At 53.1% G+C, this 17,643-nt stretch overlaps 1 protein-coding gene across 4 annotated transcripts in view; it reads right to left on the reverse strand.

The window, feature by feature from the left end:
- Positions 1-880: 880 nt before the first annotated feature.
- DNAJC4 (DnaJ heat shock protein family (Hsp40) member C4) overlaps positions 881-17,643 on the reverse strand; it is an 80,434-nt gene continuing 63,671 nt past the window's right edge. For 3 of the 4 annotated variants that reach the window (XM_075130396.1, XM_075130395.1, XM_075130394.1), the window contains 2 exons: positions 2,998-3,084; positions 881-1,089 (listed from right to left, as the gene is read on the reverse strand). In XM_075130396.1, the coding sequence (XP_074986497.1) occupies positions 987-1,089; positions 2,998-3,084 (190 nt within the window). In that variant the 3' untranslated portion in view covers positions 881-986. The remainder of the gene's footprint in view (positions 1,090-2,997; positions 3,085-17,643) is intronic. The other variant, XM_075130397.1, reaches the window with a different exon arrangement.

Here is a 17,643-nt window from a genome sequence, read left to right on the forward strand (position 1 = left end):
GTGGGGATTCATGGATGGACAGATACAGAGAGGTGTCTATGGGGAGCTGTGTATGGTTGTGGATGGAGAGATAGAGGGAGGAGTGTGGTGGCGATCGATGGATATAAGAACACAAAAAGGGATGTAGAAGGGAATTCAGGGGTGTGCAGGAGCCCTTGGGGCTCTATCTGCTGCCCCGGCACTGGGGCTTTTGGATGCCCTGTGGGTTTAGCTGTTTCCTGGGGAGCGTGGAGCAGAGAGTCTGGAATCATGGCTAATTATCATTGGGGTGGTTCACCTGCCCCCCCCCCCCGGTTCTGGTGTCTCCACCCCTCCCAAATCCACCAGCACAGCTCTCACCTGGCACTCCCAGTGCCCCACTCAGATGGGGGGATTCAGCCGAGAGCCCTGGCTGTGTAGAGGCTTGGCCAAGCAACTGCCTCTGCGGGGGGGGGGGAGGTGCTCCCCTCAACTCTCTGATCCCTGTCCTGGCTACACTGGCTCCTCTGGTCCCTGCTCCTGCTGGTGGCGGCTGGATATGTGCCAGGCAGTCTCCCTCTCCCAGTGTCTGCCCCTGGCCCCAGCTCATAGGGATGGAGACTAGTGCCTGGCATGGCATTGCGGTGAGGAAGCTCTCAGTACCAGAGTGCCCTCCCGGACACTGCTGCAGAGAAGTTTGCGCGCTGGGATCCCGGCTGGTTCAGAGGGGTTGCTGCACTCCTACTTCCACAGGGAGGGGCAGTGGGGACAGGAGAGGTCCCCGGGGCTCATCCCTGCTCCAAGAGCCCGTGTGGTGACACTGGGTAGTGCAGGCTGGGAGCTGGAGAGCTCAGACGAATCCCATGTCCCCCTCTCCGAAGCGGTGGTGGGAGCCCTCCAGGAAGACTAACGGCACCAAGGCCATGGGCAGTGATTTATTGAAGGGAGAGGACAAGTGTGTGTGTGAGGTGTTCCCCATACAGCATCCGTGACACACAGTCCCCCCCATATATTGTCCAGAGCACTTGTCACTTCTGGGCGCTGTCCCCGCTGTGCCGGATGCGGTAGCGCTCTGTGAACTCGGCGTGTTTCTGGCGCAGGAGCTCCTGCTGCTTCTGGAAGCCATTGGCCCTGTGGGAGGAGAGGCGCAGGGGCCGGGTCACACTTGGGACAGTGGGGAGGGGGGCAGCGATGCTCAGCATCATGCACTAACCTATGTGAATGCACATGCTCTAAGATGCACTTGTGCATACATGCACACGTTAACGCAAGCGCAGGTACACATTAAAGCATGGGTATGCGCATGCACTAGGATGCTAACACGCTAGTTCATGGGGGCACACAGGGTAACATGCTAAGACAACCTACTGCATGGGAGCATGGAACACATGCTAGTGCATGAAGCGCACACTAACTTGCAAACACGTGCCAGAACATGGGGGTACATGCTATTGTACAGCTGCAGACATAGATTCATAGATACTAAGGACAGAAGGGACCATTATGATCATCTAGTCTGACCTCCTGCACAACGCAGGCCACAGAATCTCACCCACCCACTCCTGCGAAAAACCTCTCACCTATGTCTGAGCTACTGAAGTCCTTAAATCGTGGTTTAAAGACTTCAAGGAGCAGAGAATCCTCCAGCAAGTGACCCGTGCCCCATGCTGCAGAGGAAGGCGAAAAACCCCCAGGGCCTCTTCCAATCTGCCCTGGAGGAAAATTCCTTCCTGACCCCAAATATGGCGATCAGCTAAACCCTGAGCATATGGGCAAGATTCACCAGCCAGATACCCAGGAAAGAATTTTCTGTAGTAACTCAGATCCCACCCCATCTAACATCCCATCACAGGCCATTGGGCCTATTTACCATGAACATTTAAAGATCAATTAATCACCAAAATCATGTTATCCCATCATACCATCTCCTCCATAAACTTATCAAGTTTAGTCTTAAAGCCAGATAGGTCTTTTGCCCCCACTGCTTCCCTTGGAAGGCTATTCCAAAACTTCACTCCTCTGATGGTTAGAAACCTTTGTCTAATTTCAAGTCTAAACTTCCCAGTGACCAGTTTATATCCATTTGTTCTTCAGTCCACATTGGTACTGAGCTTAAATAATTCCTCTCCCTCTCCGGTATTTATCCCTCTGATATATTTAGAGAGAGCAATCATATCTCCCCTCAACCTTCTTTTAGTTAGGCTAAACAAGCCAAGCTCCTTGAGTCTCCTTTCATAAGACAGATTTTCCATTCCTCAGAACAGGTTTGTGTCTGTGTTCACATGCCCAGTACCACATGCTCTAGTGCACATGCCCATTCTCTAACACATTCATTCAAATGTCCCAGGGCACAGGCACACTCCAACCCATGCTGGTGAACACACACAATGTGTCATCTGCCCATGTTCTAGTACACACGGACGCTAACACACTAGTGCACCTGGTGCTGGACACTAACACACATTCATCCACACCCTACAACACGCTTGTGAGTGTGCGCCCACCCATTCAAGCTGATGGCCTCTGGCTAGTGACTCATCGCTCCCCTTGCGATGGCTGGGGCGCATGTGGGGTGGGGGAAAGGGGAATGCCCAGAGGGCACTGAGGGCCAGCAGGCAGTGAATGGAGGGAGAGATTCCACCAATGGAGGTTGGTGGAAGCTGGCAAGGAGTAAACTGGGTGGGAGGGATCCCCGGAGGGTGGGGGGCAACATGGATGAACAGAGGGGAGGGATTCCCAGAAGGCAGGGGACACCCACGAGGTGAAGGAGGGGGATGGGATTTCCCAGAGGGTGAGGGGAAGCATGGGCTAAATGAGGGGGCAGACTCCCCTGACAATGGGGGGGGAGCATGGGGTGAAGAGGGGAGAGGCCCCAGAGAGCAGGGGGCCCCAGCATGGGGTGAACATAGGGAAGGGTCCCCAGGGGTTCTGGAAGCAGCACTTTATCCCAGCCCAACCAACAAACCTTCTGGGAGAGGAATCCTTGTCCCCAGGTATGGAGAGGGAAACTGAGGCAGGGGCTTGGGGAGCTGTACAAACCTGGCCCGCTCCTTGGATTCATTGTAGATGCTGGTTATGAGCTTGTCTTTCTTGTCCATGAAGCTGGTGTGCACCTCCTCCAGCTTCCTGCCGAGAACACAAGGCAGGGTTACACACCTTTCCCTGCACCCTCCTGTGTCGAGGGGTGGAGAGATGGATGGGGGCGGGTGGGGATGGAGAGTTCAAAAGATGAATGCAACCGCATGACTGGGGATGGATGGATAGATCTGTGTGTGGTCTGTGTCTATATGGATTGAGTGTGTGTGTCTGTCTCTGTGTTGTGTGTTCATGGTGGATGTGTTGTGGGTGTCTCTGCATCCGATGAAGTGAGCTGTTGCCCACGAAAGCTTATGCTCAAATAAATTGGTTAGTCTCTAAGGTGCCACAAGTCCTCCTTTTCTTTTTGCGAATACAGACTAACACGGCTGTTACTCTGAAACCTGTACGATGTGTGTGTATCTCTAAGGAGTGGGGTGTATGGCGCGACTATTCAGTGCAGTGTGTGTGTGCTGCTGTGCAGCATGTGTGTGTGTCCTCGCAGTGTGTATGTGTATCCATGTGTCTGTGTAGCATGAGTGTGCATGTGTGGTGCAGAATGTGTGTGTGCAAGGTGTGTGTCTGTGCAGTGTGTGTGCATGTGTGGTATGTGTCTCTGTGCAGCATGTATGTGTGCGTGCAGTGTGTGTCTGAACAGGGTGTGTGTGCGTGTGGTGTGTATGTCTCTGTGTGGTGTGTATGTGCGTGTGAGGTGTATGTGTGGTGTGCTCCCGCCTTCCCTCTGCTCCGGGCTGCGCTTTACCAGGCTGAATGCTGAGTGCATGAGACCAGGCCCGAAGTGGCAGCTGGGGCTGGCTGCCCAGTGCCGGCTGACAGGGTGCCCCAGGGCACTGTCCCCTTTGCTGGGCCCAGCCAGCTGGAGGTGCGGACTGCTGGTTCTGGTTCTGTGGATGAAGGGAAAGCAGTGGATGTATTGTTTCTTGACTTTAGCAAAGCTTTTGACACGGTCTCCCACAGTATTCTTGTCAGCAAGTTAAAGAAGTATGGGCTGGATGAATGCACTATTAGGTGGGTAGAAAGCTGGCTAGATTGTCGGGCTCAACGGGTAGTGATCAATGGCTCCATGTCTAGTTGGCAGCCGGTATCAAGTGGAGTGCCCCAGGGGTCGGTCCTGGGGCCAGTTTTGTTCAATATCTTCATAAATGATCTGGAGGATGGTGTAGATTGCACTCTCAGCAAATTTGCGGATGATACTAAACTAGGAGGAGAGGTAGATACGCTGGAGGGCAGGGATAGGATACAGAGGGACCTAGACAAATTGGAGGATTGGACCAAAAGAAATCTGATGAGATTCAATAAGGATAAGTGCAGGGTCCTGCACTTAGGACGGAAGAACCCAATGCACAGCTACAGACTAGGGACCGAATGGCTCGGCAGCAGTTCTGCGGAAAAGGACCTAGGGGTGACAGTGGACAAGAAGCTGGATATGAGTCAGCAGTGTGCCCTTGTTGCCAAGAAGGCCAACAGCATTTTGGGATGTAGAAGTAGGGGCATAGCGAGCAGATCGAGGGACGTGATCGTTCCCGTCTATTCGACATTGGTGAGGCCTCATCTGGAGTACTGTGTCCAGTTTTGGGCCCCACACTACAAGAAGGATGTGGATAAATTGGAGAGAGTCCAACGAAGGGCAACAAAAATGATTAGGGGTCTGGAACACATGAGTTATGAGGAGAGGCTGAGGGAACTGGGATTGTTTAGTCTGCAGAAGAGAAGAATGAGGGGGGATTTGATAGCTGCTTTCAACTACCTGAGAGGTGGTTCCAGAGAGGATGGCTCTAGACTATTCTCAGTGGTAGAAGAGGACAGGACAAGGAGTAATGGTCTCAAGTTGCAGTGGGGGAGGTTTAGGTTGGATATTAGGAAAAACTTTTTCACTAAGAGGGTGGTGAAACACTGGAATGCGTTATCTAGGGAGGTGGTAGAATCTCCTTCCTTAGAGGTTTTTAAGGTCAGGCTTGACAAAGCCCTGGCTGGGATGATTTAATTGGGGATTGGTCCTGCTTTGAGCAGGGGGTTGGACTAGATGACCTCCTGAGGTCCCTTCCAACCCCGATATTCTATGATTCTATGCACTGGGCACTGGGAAAGGGGTGTGAGTGGGTGAAAAGCCAGGGATGGACTGACTCAGCGATTCTGGGGCCAGCGACAGCCCCGACCTTCCCCTAGAAGCTGCCATCTCCTTATGTAACAGGGTCTGCAGTAGGGTTACCATATTTGAACATTCAAAAAAGAGGACACTCCACATTGGGGTGCTGTCAGCCCCGCCCACAGTCCACCGCTGCTCCTCCCATGCTCCGCCCCCACTCTACCCCAGGTCCCGCCCCCTCCCCACCCAGCCCCGCCCCCTCACCCCTCCTCACCTACCGCTGGCTTGCTGTGTCCCTCCTCCCACTGCCACTCATCTCCTCACTCCCCTGCCAGAAACCCCCATGCCCGCCCTGAGAACCCCTGCCTGCCACTGGCTCACTGCTTACCTCCTCACCCCCACCCGCCTACCTGCTGCTGGCTCCCTCGCCACTCGCCTCTTCAACCCCTGCTGCCCGCTGCTGGCCTCTTCACCCCCTTGCCTGCCTCTGGCTTGCCACCCGCCCCCTCACCCGCCCGCTACTGGCTCCCTTGCCGCTCGCCTCTTCACTCCCCCCCGCCCGTTCGCCTACTCAGCCCTCCTGCCACAGGTCCCTCGGCTCCTAGGATCAGGGGCAGCCGAGGGGTCTCCACGTGCTGCGTCTGCCACAAGCGTGAGCTCCGTGCTCCCATTGGCTGGGAATAGCGCCAATGGGAGCTGCCGGAGCCGCGGAGTGGGGCTTGCAGGTGCCGGCAGCACGCAGAAAGCCCTCTGCCCCCCCACGACCGAGCCTGACCCTACCCTAGGAGCCAGAGGGACCTGCCGGGGGGTGAGGTGCGGAGTCCCGGCGGTACTTACCTGGGGCGGCTCCCGGGAAGCATCTGGCAAGTCCCTCTGGCTCCTAGGGTTGGGTCGGGGGGGCGGGGCTTGCAGGCACCGGCGGCGGGCACAGAGCCCTCCGCCCCGCCCTGCCCCGCCCCTACCCTAGGAGCCAGAGGGACCTGTCGGTTGCTTCCTGGGAGCCGCCCCAGTTAAGCACTGCCAGGACTCCCCACCTCGCCCCTCGGCAAAGTCCCTCTGGCTCTTAGTGTCAGGTCGGGTTGGGGGGGCAGAGGGCTTTCTGCATGCTGCCGGCGCCTGCAAGCCCCGCTCCGTGGCTCCGGCAGCTCCCATCTAGGGTTACCATACGTCCCTACTTTCCCAGATGTTTTTAGATATTTAAAAATTCCTCCCGGATGGTGATTTAAGAACTAAAAAGCTGGACATGTCTGGGAAAATACGGACATATGGTAACCCTAGTCTGCAGCACGAGCACCAGGGTGCCCAGTGTGAGGGATGGGCAGGACACCCACCCCGAGCCAGGCCTCTGCTCCCCCTGCACCGCACTGCTTGCAAGAGCTGCTTTGCCAGAGGTGACAGGGGGGATTTACCTCCCCAGCTGGGGAGTGGCAGGCACTGAACCCAGGAGTCCTGGCTCCCAGCCCACCTCAGCACCAGGAGGGAAGTAGGAGTGGGTTAGAGCGGGGCAGGAGGCTGGGGGAACTGGAAGATGCTTTAGATAGACACAAGTCACTAGGCGTAGTGCTGGGGTAACTGGGTGTGATTCTCTGGCCTGCGAGACGCAGGCACCAAACTGGATGATCTCATGGTCGCTTCTGACCTTACCACTGCTGATGACAAATCTAGCAGTTGTAAAGAGGAGCTGAGGAGCTGCCTCCCCCGGATGCTCACACTCCCCTGTCTGGCTGTCATGTACTAATGGGCTACTCTGCATACAGACTGGAGACTATTTTAACTTGACTGGTACCGGCACCATTGCAGGGAAATCACTGTGACCCCAGTGCAGGCCCTTCCTCTGAACAAAGAGACTCTAGCAGCATCCTGCCCTGGGAAGGTGTGGGGGGGCTCCCCTGATCTGCCCCCTGCCTGGGGGAGGGCATCCCCCAATCTATGTCCTGCGTTGGAGGAGGCGTCCCCTGATCCACATCTTGCGCTGGAGGGGGTGTCCCCCGATCTACATCCTGCATTGGAGTGGGTGTCCTCCGAACCACATCCTGCGCTGGAGGGGGTGTCCTCTGATCTATGTCCTGTGCTGGAGGGGGCGTCCTCCAATCTACCTCTTGTGCTGGAGGAGGCATCCCGCGATCCACATCCTTCGCTGCAGGGGCCATCCCCGATCCACGTCCTGCACCAGACGATGCATCCGATGATCCACATCCTATGCTGGAGGGGGTGTCCCCCGATCCATGTCCTCTGCTGCAGGGGGCGTCCCCCGATTCACATCCTGCACTGGAGGGGACGTCCCCCGATCAACGTTGTGTGCTGGAGGGGGTATCCCCCGATCCATGTCCTGCGCTGGAGGGGACATTCCCAATATAACTATTTCTGTTTCTTTACTGATCCAAGACTTGCCCTGGAGAGCAGCTCTCAGGTTGTGAGCAATTTGAGGCAGGGACCGTCCATCTGTATATGCACAATGGAACTCTGGCCTCTTTGCTACTCCAGTACCAATAACAACTTCACAAGAGTAAACCAGAGAGGGGAGCCAGTCCCAGGGGCAGCAACACTGAACTAGGACCAGATGGAAAGGCAAAAAGAAACCCCAATCCACACGAATGATCACCTCAGCCCCACAGCTTTGTGTCTGCTCGGTACTGTTAGAGAGAGCCACAGAGTTTAAGGCCAGAAGGGACAATCAAATCATCTGGCCTGAGATCTTGTATAGAGTGTCCAACCTGTCACCCAGTTACCCCAGGATTATGCCCAGTCACTTGTGACTGATTATGGCATCTTCCAGAAAAGCACCAGGCTGGATTTGAAGCCACTGAGATGGAGAATCTACCCTCCCCCTTCTCTTGGGAGTTTGTTCCAATGGTTAATCACCCTCACTATGAAAACTTGGTGCCTTGTTTCTCATTAGAATGTCTCTGGCTTTACCTTCCAGCCACTGGTTCTTGCTCTGTCTCTCTCCACTAGGCTCAAGAGCCCTTTAATTCTTGGTGTTTTCTCCCTGTGAAGCTGCTTACACACACTGATCAAATCACATCTTGATCTTCTTTTGGAGAAGCTAAACGGATTGAGCTTCCCAGGTCTCTCGCGGTCAGGCATTTTCTCCAGCCCTTGGATCATTTCTCTGGCTCTTTTCTGCACCTCCTCCAGTTTTTCAACATCCTTTTTAAAATGTGCACTCCACGATTGGATGCACCATTCCACTATGGGTCTCACCAATGCCATCTATGGGGGTAAAATCACCTCCCTGCTCCTACTCGCTACTCCCCTGTTTATCCAGCCAAGGATTGCATTGGCCCTTCTGGCAACAGCATCACACCAGGAGCTCATGTTCAACTGGTTGTCCACTGAGACAAAGCAGTTACTTACCTGTGTTGTTACTGTTGTTCTTGAAGATGTGACGTGGACGTGTATTCCACATAGGTGTGTGCACGCCCAGTACACTGGAGCCGGAGAATTTTGCCTAGCAGTACCTGAGGGGGGCACTCGTACCTCATGTCTGCAGCCCACCTCTGGCTATATAAGGCAATGCCGCCCTGATCCCCCTCATTTCCTTCACGCTGAACGTCAGGAGCATAGAGTTCGAGGCAGAAGGGATGGAGGTGCGCTGTGGAATACACGTCTGTGTCACATCTCGAAGGACGCTCACAACACAAGTAAGTAACCATGTTTTCTTCTTCGAGTAGATGCAACCATGTATTCCAAGAAGGTGACTCTCAAGTAGGATTTGCATGAGGTGGGGGTTGGAATCTATTTTAAACAAGGATTGCAGAACTGCCTTCCCAAAGCTTACATCTACTCTGGATGCTGCGGTAGCGGCATAATGTTTCATAGGCGAATGTCCAGATGACCAAGTGGCAGTCCTGCAGATGACCAATACTGAAACATCACTTAAAAATGTCATCGCCACAGCCTGTGCTCTTGTACAATGAGCTCACAGCCTTCTGGAGGCATAGTCAGCCAGCCGTATGCTGTCCTGATACAGGAAGTTATCTCCTAGAGATCGTCTGCGAAGCGATTGCTTGTCCCTTCCTTCCGTCTTCATACAACACAAACAGGTGCAGCGAAGCACGAAAAGGTTTAGCCCTGTGCAGGTAGAATGCTAGACATCGCCTGACATCCGTGTGAAGACGCTGCTCCACCAGGGTTGAATGTGGCATAAGAAAGAACACAAGTAAATACACCACCTGCTTGAAATGAAACTGAGAAACCTCTTTAGATAAAAATGTAGGGTGCGGCTGCGAGGTCACTTTGTCTTTGGAGGAGTGTGTGTAAGGAGACTCTGACATCAAAGCCTGCGACTCTCACCCTCTCCTCACAGATGTTATTGCCACCAAGAATGCAGTTTTTTGACACAAAAGAGAAAAAGAAGATGATGCCAGAGGCTTGAATGGATGTCCCATCAGAGCCACTAAGACCATATTAAGGTACCACAAAGGAACTGGTTCTCTCAATGGTGAGTAGAGACAAAGGATCCTTTCAAGAATCTTGTTACCATGGTATTAGAAAATACCAACCTCCCATGGACGGGTGGATGAAACGCTGAAGTCACAGCCAGATGCACCGTCAATGAGCTAAGTAGGAGACCTGACAACTGAAGATGTAACAAATACTCCAAGATGTCCTGGATACCAGCCACCTTTGGTTGAACTCTGCAGGCCAATGATCATATTAAAAAACACGTCCATTTGGCTAAATCAGTCATACAGAGAGAGCTTCCTTCTATTGAGTAGAAACAGCCTCCAAACCTCGTTCTTCCTCCTCATTTAATCACAGAGCAGCCATGCAATGAGATGGAGAGATCTGAGTGTAGGATGGAAAATCTGACTGAGATGCTGAGTCAAGCAGTTGGGATGGAAAGGAAGGGATATGGAAGGCCAACCTGATAATGCAAGAAGGTTGGAGAATGAAGTTTGCCTCAGCCAGGCCAGAGCAATGAGGATAAGCGTGGCACAGTCCAATTTCAGTTTGATGATGACCTGTGGGATGATCAGAATCAGAGGGAAAGCATACAGGAATGGCAAATACCAATTCAGACACAAAGTGTGGGCCAGGGAGCCCAGGCTGAGACACCCTCGAGATCAAAACAGCTGGCATTCTTCTTGTCTCTCGTGGGGAACAAGTCGATTGCTGGGATGCCACACGCTACAAAGACAGACCACAGGACACTGAGCCTCAGGGACCATTTGTGTCACAGGGGAAAATTCCTGCTGAGGTGATTTGTGAGTTGATTCTGGACCCTGGGTAAATGACTGGCCACCGGAATAATGCTCCTCCCAGTGCAAAACTGCCAGAGCCTGATCCTGAACCAGGCCTTTTGAGTGTGCTCCCCCGTGTCTGTTCTCATAGTACATCATCGTGATATTGTCGGCGAGTGTGTGAACCACTGCGTCCTTAATGTAATTTTGGAAAGTGTGGTGGCCTGAAGCTCCACGATGTTGATATGTGGTGAAGCTTCCTGTTTCAACCACAGGCCCTGAACTTTCAGCGACCCCAGATGTGCTCCCCAGTCTACCAGGAGATGTCAGTGACAACCATCCTGGTTGCTAGGGCCCGAGCGAAAGGAACACCCTGGCATATGTTGTCCTGAACTATTCACCACCATAAGGAATCCAAGATCAGCGGAGGAAATCAGATCAGTTTGTCCAAGGGATGATGGGTCAGATGAAAGACTGACTTCAGCCACATTTGGAGAGGGTGAAGACACAATCTGGCAAAATGGACCACCTGCATTATTCCTGGGGGAATTCTGTGCCACCGCGCACATGCAGAATTCATGTCCCTTGCAGATTTCCCATCGTTTTCTGCAGGGAAGCCGCAAGAGCAGTCACGTTCTCCTCCCCAGCAGTGTGGGCACATAATTTTGGGTGCCTGGAGCAGCCAATGGAGAGGTAAATCACTGTGGGGAGGACCCGTCTGGGGACGACCTCGCTGGTGGTTCCTACCCTGCACCGGGCTCAGCTGCTAGTTCCAGCTGGGCTGGGGGAGGACAGAGCTTCCTCTTCTTCTGCAATGAGCGGCTAGGTCCAGGTCAGACTTACCCCCAGAAACCTCCCTGGCTATAGGAAGCTCTGCACTCTCCCTCATCACTCCTCAGCTGCAGGGAGAGGGGTCACTGTACGGGGAGCTGCTCCCCTGTCTGCCCAACTCCTGTGCATCCGGACCGCCCCATACCCAGACCTCCCCGCCGAGCCTCCCCCTCCCCCGGCATGGGAGGGACACAAGTCGACTGTCTGGGACGAGAACCAGAAGGCCTTTGCCTCCAGGATCTATGACCCTTTCTGGGATACCCCTGTTGCCTTGGGGGAAAGAAGGACTTCCCAATGAAGCACTGTGAGAGGTACTGCTGCTGCTGACTGCCAGAATGATGCCTCTGGATTGCTGGAGTATACAACCCTAAAGAGCGCAGTGTGGCTTTTGAATCTTTAAAAGAATGCAAAGTCTCATCAGTCTAGTCTGAGAATAGTACCCGACCATCAAAGGGCAGGTCCTCAATACTCTGTGGCACATCAGGAGCAATGCCTGAGCTTTGCAGCCATGACACCCTCATAGAATCATAGAATAGAAAGGTTGGAAGGGACCTCAGGAGGTCATCTAGTCCAACCCCCTGCTCAAAGCAGGACCAATCCCCAACTAAATCATCCCAGCCAGGGCTTTGTCAAGCCTGACCTTAAAAACTTCTAAGAAAGGAGATTCCACCACCTCCCTAGGTAACGCATTCCAGTGCTTCACCACCCTCTTAGTGAAAAAGTTTTTCCTAATATCCAACCTAAACCTCCCCCACTGCAACTTGAGACCATTACTCTTCCTTCTGTCATCAGCTACCACTGAGAACAGTCTAGACCCATCCTGTTTGGAACCCCCTTTCAGGTAGTTGAAAGCAGCTATCAAATCCCCCCTCATTCTTCTCTTCTGCAGACTAAACAATCCCAGTTACCTCAGCCTCTCCTCATAAGTCATGTGTTCCAGACCCCTAATCATTTTTGTTGCCCTCCGCTGGACTCCTTCCAATTTTTCCACATCCTCTTGTAGTGTGGGGCCCAAAACTGGACACAGTACTCCAGGTGAGGCCTCACCAATGTCGATTATGGAACGATTATGTCCCTCGATCTGCTGGCAATGCCCCTACATATACATCCCAAAATGCCATTGGCCTTCTTGGCAACAAGGGCACACTGTTGACCCATATCCAGCTTCTTGTCCACTGTAACCCCTAGGTCCTTTTCTGATGAACAGCTGCCGAGCCATTCGGTCCCTAGTCTGTAGCGGTGCATGGGATTCTTCCGTCCTAAGTGCAGGACTCTTCACTTGTCCTTGTTGAACCTTATCAGATTTCTTTTGGCCCAATCTCCTAATTTGTCTAGGGCCCTCTGTATCCTATCCTTACCCTCCAGCGTATCTACCCTCCTCCCAGTTTAGTGTCATCTGCAAACTTGCTGAGGGTGCAATCCACACCATCCTCCAGATCATTTATGAAGATATTGAACAAAACCGGCCCGAGGACCGACCCTTGGGGTACTCCACTTGATACCGGCTGCCAACTAGACATGGTCACAGCTGAGGCCATAATTCTGGCCGATGAATCTGCCGCGTCCAACACTGAATGAAGAGATGTCTTGGCCACAGAACAGCCTTCAGCCACAAAAACTATAAACTCTTCTCTAGAGGCTTCTGGCAACTTGTCTGCAAATTTAGACATGGCCATTGGATTAACAAAGTCATATTTGGATAGCAACACCTATTGGTTTGTGATACGCATTTGCAGGGAAGAGGAGGTATAAATCTTTCTCCCCATCAAATCTATCTTCTTTGACTTCATTTCCTTGAGAGCAGATTTATACCTACCCTGCCAAGCCTTGTCATTCGCTGCAGTCACAATAAGAGAATTAGAGACTGCGTGAGAATAGAAACCCTCAAAACTTTGCTGAGGGACAAAATAGTGCTTCTCTGAACGCTCTGTTGTGGACAGCACTGAAGCCAGAATGTTACAGAGGGCCTTTGCAGGCTCCAGGAGAGTGTCATTAATAGGGAGGGTTACTCTCCTCAGAGCAGATGGTCGGAGAATGTCAAGCAACTTATGTGTATTCTCTTGTAAAAATTCTGCCTTGATGCCTAAGGAAGCAACCATATGCCACAAAAGATCCTGGTATGCCTTGAAATCCTCGGGCACCAAAGGAGAAGAGGAACCTGGTACCATCAAATCATCAGGAGAAGACAAGCTGTCAAGTGCACCAGGAACAAATCCTGTTCCTGAACCGCTGGGCCCAGATGAGACAAGTCTGGAGGCCCCTAGGGAGGAGGCTCAACCATTGTTTGAGCTTGTGGTGGGTCACCAACATTAGCCACTAAGCGGACCGGTGATCTTGCTCTGGAGCAGGATGGAGAATGTGATCTCTGGGACCAGGAGGCCACAGTGTGTTCAGATAAAGCCCTGGTGGCCAGTTAGCACTGGGCCAGGAGTCCCTGTCCCGACTATGCAGAGAGTGTTGATCTTGGTACCGATATTGCTACGAGAACAGTCTCTGGCACCAATTAGGCAATGAAGACTGGGAGGAGGACACCAACACAGATCCCGAAGAGTCCCTGGTGGCTGTGACAGCAGTGGAGCCAGTCCCGATGGGCACACAGACTTGTCTGTAGCCCAACTGGGAAGCGGTTCCTATGCCGATGAGGAATGAGGAATGGAATCAGCATAGCCTATACCAAATATGTGGCACCCACCCCCAGTGCTGGGGAAGGCATTGGTACTGAGGTCAGCGGAGGAACTGAAGTAGAAGGCAGGATCTGCCGACAAAACAATGTCGGTGCTGAGGGGTGCACTAATGCTCCTTGGGGCCAGGCCTGGCACTGACCTCAACTCCATAGTCTGCAGTGCAGAAGGACCAGGCTGCTGTGTCTACAGACACTGTCTCTCTACAACATGACCAGACGGCGTCAACCAATGAGGTGGAGGCCATGGCCCTGGCAAAGTGCTGGTTGAGTGGAGAGTCTGGAACAGATAGGGAGAGTAAATCTGCTGCTGCCTGGTATGCCACCGGCATATGGTCTGTGCCAGGGTTAATGTTATCAGTACCAGACTTAGCAGATGCTCCACTCCCGGAACCGGCGTCAATGTTATTGACTCTTGGTGGTCTCAGCACGATACCGGAGAGTGATCTGATAGATCTCCTACATGCTGGAAGTGGTACAGAGTCAATCTGTACTTTTTTTAGAGAAGGAGGAAGAGTCTCCACAAACCCTGGGATGGTCCCAATTAGTTTTATGGGACTTCTTCCTCAGCGCCCCTGAAGAGGGCGAACAGCTCCTCCTTGGGGGAAACACCAGCACTGGAACGTGGAGCGGCCTTGTTCACTGAGTCCAAAGGTCACCGCCATCAGATGTGGGCCTCAGTACTGAAACAGGCCTCAGGGCCTGCTTGAGAAGGTGCTGCTTCAGAGGTAAGTCTCTAGCCATCGGAGTTCTTTTGATAATCAGCTTACAAACAGAGCATCTCTCTTGAGCGTGTCTCTTGCCTCATCACAAGCCCCTTGTGTGGGGATCGCTGTTAGGATTCGTCCCCTCCCCCCACGATGGTCAGGGCTTGAACCCTGGTGAGGGCATTCCACAGGACAATAAGTATCTAACTAACTCTAACGTAAGTAATACGATCTAGCTAACTATCTAACAACTATATACACAGAGAAAAAACACTCAGACAAATGTGATAATCACACAGAGCTCCGATGCCAGCCACGGGCACTGAGAAAGAACTGAGGGGGGTCAGGGCAGAACCACCTTATATAGCCAGACTCAGGGCTACGACCACAAGGTGTGAGCACCGCCCCTACAGGTACTGCTAGGCAAAATTCTCCAGCTCTGGTGCGCTGGGTGCGAATACATGGCTGCATCTACTTGAGGAAGAACCGAACTTCCATCCATTGGTTCTTACCAGGCCTAAGTCTGCTGAGCTGAAGAACTGGGGTTTCTGCCTGTGAAGGTACTTATACAGACCTAGGTGCCTCTTTGTCTTCATGTGGAGATGCTAATGGATGGAGCTCAGGACAGTGCGCCCCCGCTGTGACACAGGTGTGTTACTGACAATGCAAAGACAGTGCCACATAGAATCGTGTTTAAAGGGTTCCTCACCCAGTCACAGGGACATTTCAGAGAGTTTAAAGCCCAAAGGGGGGTCTGAGTCAGAACTCCTGAGTTCTATTCCTGGCTCTGGGACATCTCGGTGCCTCCGTTTTCCCTCCCACCCTTTGGCTGTTTAGACTGTGAGTTGTCTGGATCAGGGATTGTCTTTCATGGTGTATCTGTGCAGTACCCAGCATAGCAGGGCCCTGATCTCTCTTTAGCACCTGGCACAATAAGGGCCCGATCTCAGCTGGGGCCTTTGAGTGCTAGCATGCTTTTCATACCCTCTGTTAATATGATCTGCACTACGATAGTGCTTAGAGGCCTCGACCAAGATCAGGGTTCCATTGTGCCAGGTGCTGTTCAGACACAGGGACAGTCCCTGCCCTGAGGAGCTCACTATCTAAATAGACAAAGGAAGGATCATTATCCCCATTCTACAGATGGGGAAGCTGAGGCCCGGAGGGGGGACGTGACTTGCCCAAGGTCACCCAGGAGACAGTGGCAGAGCCAGGAACAGAACCCTGGTGTCCTGAGCCACAGCCCTGCTCCTTAACTGCAGGACTGTGCCTCTCCCATTTGACAGAGCAGGATTTTGCTAGGCCCATTCCAATGAGCCATTTGAAGGCTTGTCACAACCCCGGACACAACTCCTGCCAATTCCCTTGCTGTGCCTCCCCTGCTCCTAGTCACTTGGCATGCACGGCATGTCTCCGAGCCCTCCACAGAGGCTGGGGGAGTTGTACCAAGCCTGCATGTCACATCACTGATTGCTGTGCGAGTTCCCAGAGCAGGGACAGGCTGACGAGTCTCTCCTGCCTCTTGTGCCATTTCCCTAACACATGGCGCCAGATCTTGTTTGCCAGGAGCCTGGGATCACAGGGAAATGGGGGTGGGGGAAATGTTCCAGCTCCTGATCAGGCAGGCCGCAGCCCCTTCCCCTGTGCCCTGGCTCCCCCGCAAACACACGGTGCTTTGTCCATCGGTGCTGAGCGTGCACTCAGCACAGTCCCTTCACCCAGGGGAGTCCAGGCTCCAGAGAGCTGGGACAGGGCTAAAGCAAACCTGACAAAGCTTCTGCAGGGATCAGTCCTGCCTTAGTCTCTTGGGGAGTGTGAAGCAGGGAGGAAGGTCTGAAGAGGGGGATTCTCCGTTTCCTGGTCTCTCAGGGTCTGATCCTGTAGCTCGGCTCCCTTTCATGGTATCTTAATAACAGTCTGTGTTGTAGGAGCATATGTCAAAACAGACAGGCGGGTACTTGACATAGAGCGACACAGAACAATGGTGGCAGAGCACACACAGGCCAAGCAAACCTCTGCCTTCCACCCACCGGCAGAGCATTAACCCAATGGCACAGGTAGGCTCCAGTTGGGTCTCCCGCAGCTGGGCTCCAGAGACCGATTCCAGCAGGCCCACACACACTTGGTAAAACACGGACTGCAGTGCAGAGCTACTGATGGGTTAGCAGAACCAACAGGCACAGATGAGCAGTGATGTGCTTGAGGCCAGAGAGACTGCTGGGACAGAACCCAGGAGTCCTGATGCCCAGCCCCCCTGCTCTGACCCTCTGACCCTCCCCCCTTTCCTGAATGCTCCATGCAGGGAGTCAATTACCTCCATCCCCCCACCCCCTGGAGGATTCAGCTGGGAAGCTGGAGTGGCTGATGTTACAAGTGTGTAACTGAGTGCAGGAGCAGACCCAGCGTGGCCCTGCTGGGGTTCATGTCACGGGCCATGTACCTAAGTCTCCCTCCCTGACAGAACCATGTCTGTCTCCTTGCCTGGGGGGTCTTGCTTGGCTGCTGCCTACTATCTAACAGTGCTTGGCTGTGCCAGTTCCCAGCCTGGGCACTGCTGCTGCCAGCCCTACTAGCTCTGATTCTGCCTGCACACCCTCCCCAGCTCTGATCCCTGTTGCCAAGGGGAGGATTAACACCCTAATCAGGCCTAATTCAATGAAACACACTTGCTTAGGTCTGAAAGACCTTGACACATAGCGGGCCACCACAGGGATTCACGCACCCCTACCTATGCCCAATTTGGGCATCATGGGCTGCAGGAAAGAATGCAGAGCTGGGAGTCAGGACACCTGGCTCTGGAAGGGGAGTGGGGTCCAGTGGGTCACAGCAGGCAGGACTGGGTGTCAAGACTCCTGGGTTCCATTCCTGGCTCTGGGAGGGGAGTGAGGACTCGGATAGTGGAGTGGAGAATATGACTATAAAATTTGTGGATGACCCAAAACTGGGAGGGGGATTAGAATTCAAAACAACATTGACAAATTGGAGAATTGATCTGAAATCAACAGAATGAAATTCAATGAAGACAAGTGCAAAGCACTGCACAGACGAAGGAAAAATGAAATGCCCAGCTACAAAATGAAGAAGAACTGGATGGTGGTC

The sequence above is a fragment of the Caretta caretta genome, chromosome 7 (genome assembly GCF_965140235.1).
Source record: "Caretta caretta isolate rCarCar2 chromosome 7, rCarCar1.hap1, whole genome shotgun sequence".
Taxonomy (NCBI): domain Eukaryota; kingdom Metazoa; phylum Chordata; order Testudines; family Cheloniidae; genus Caretta; species Caretta caretta.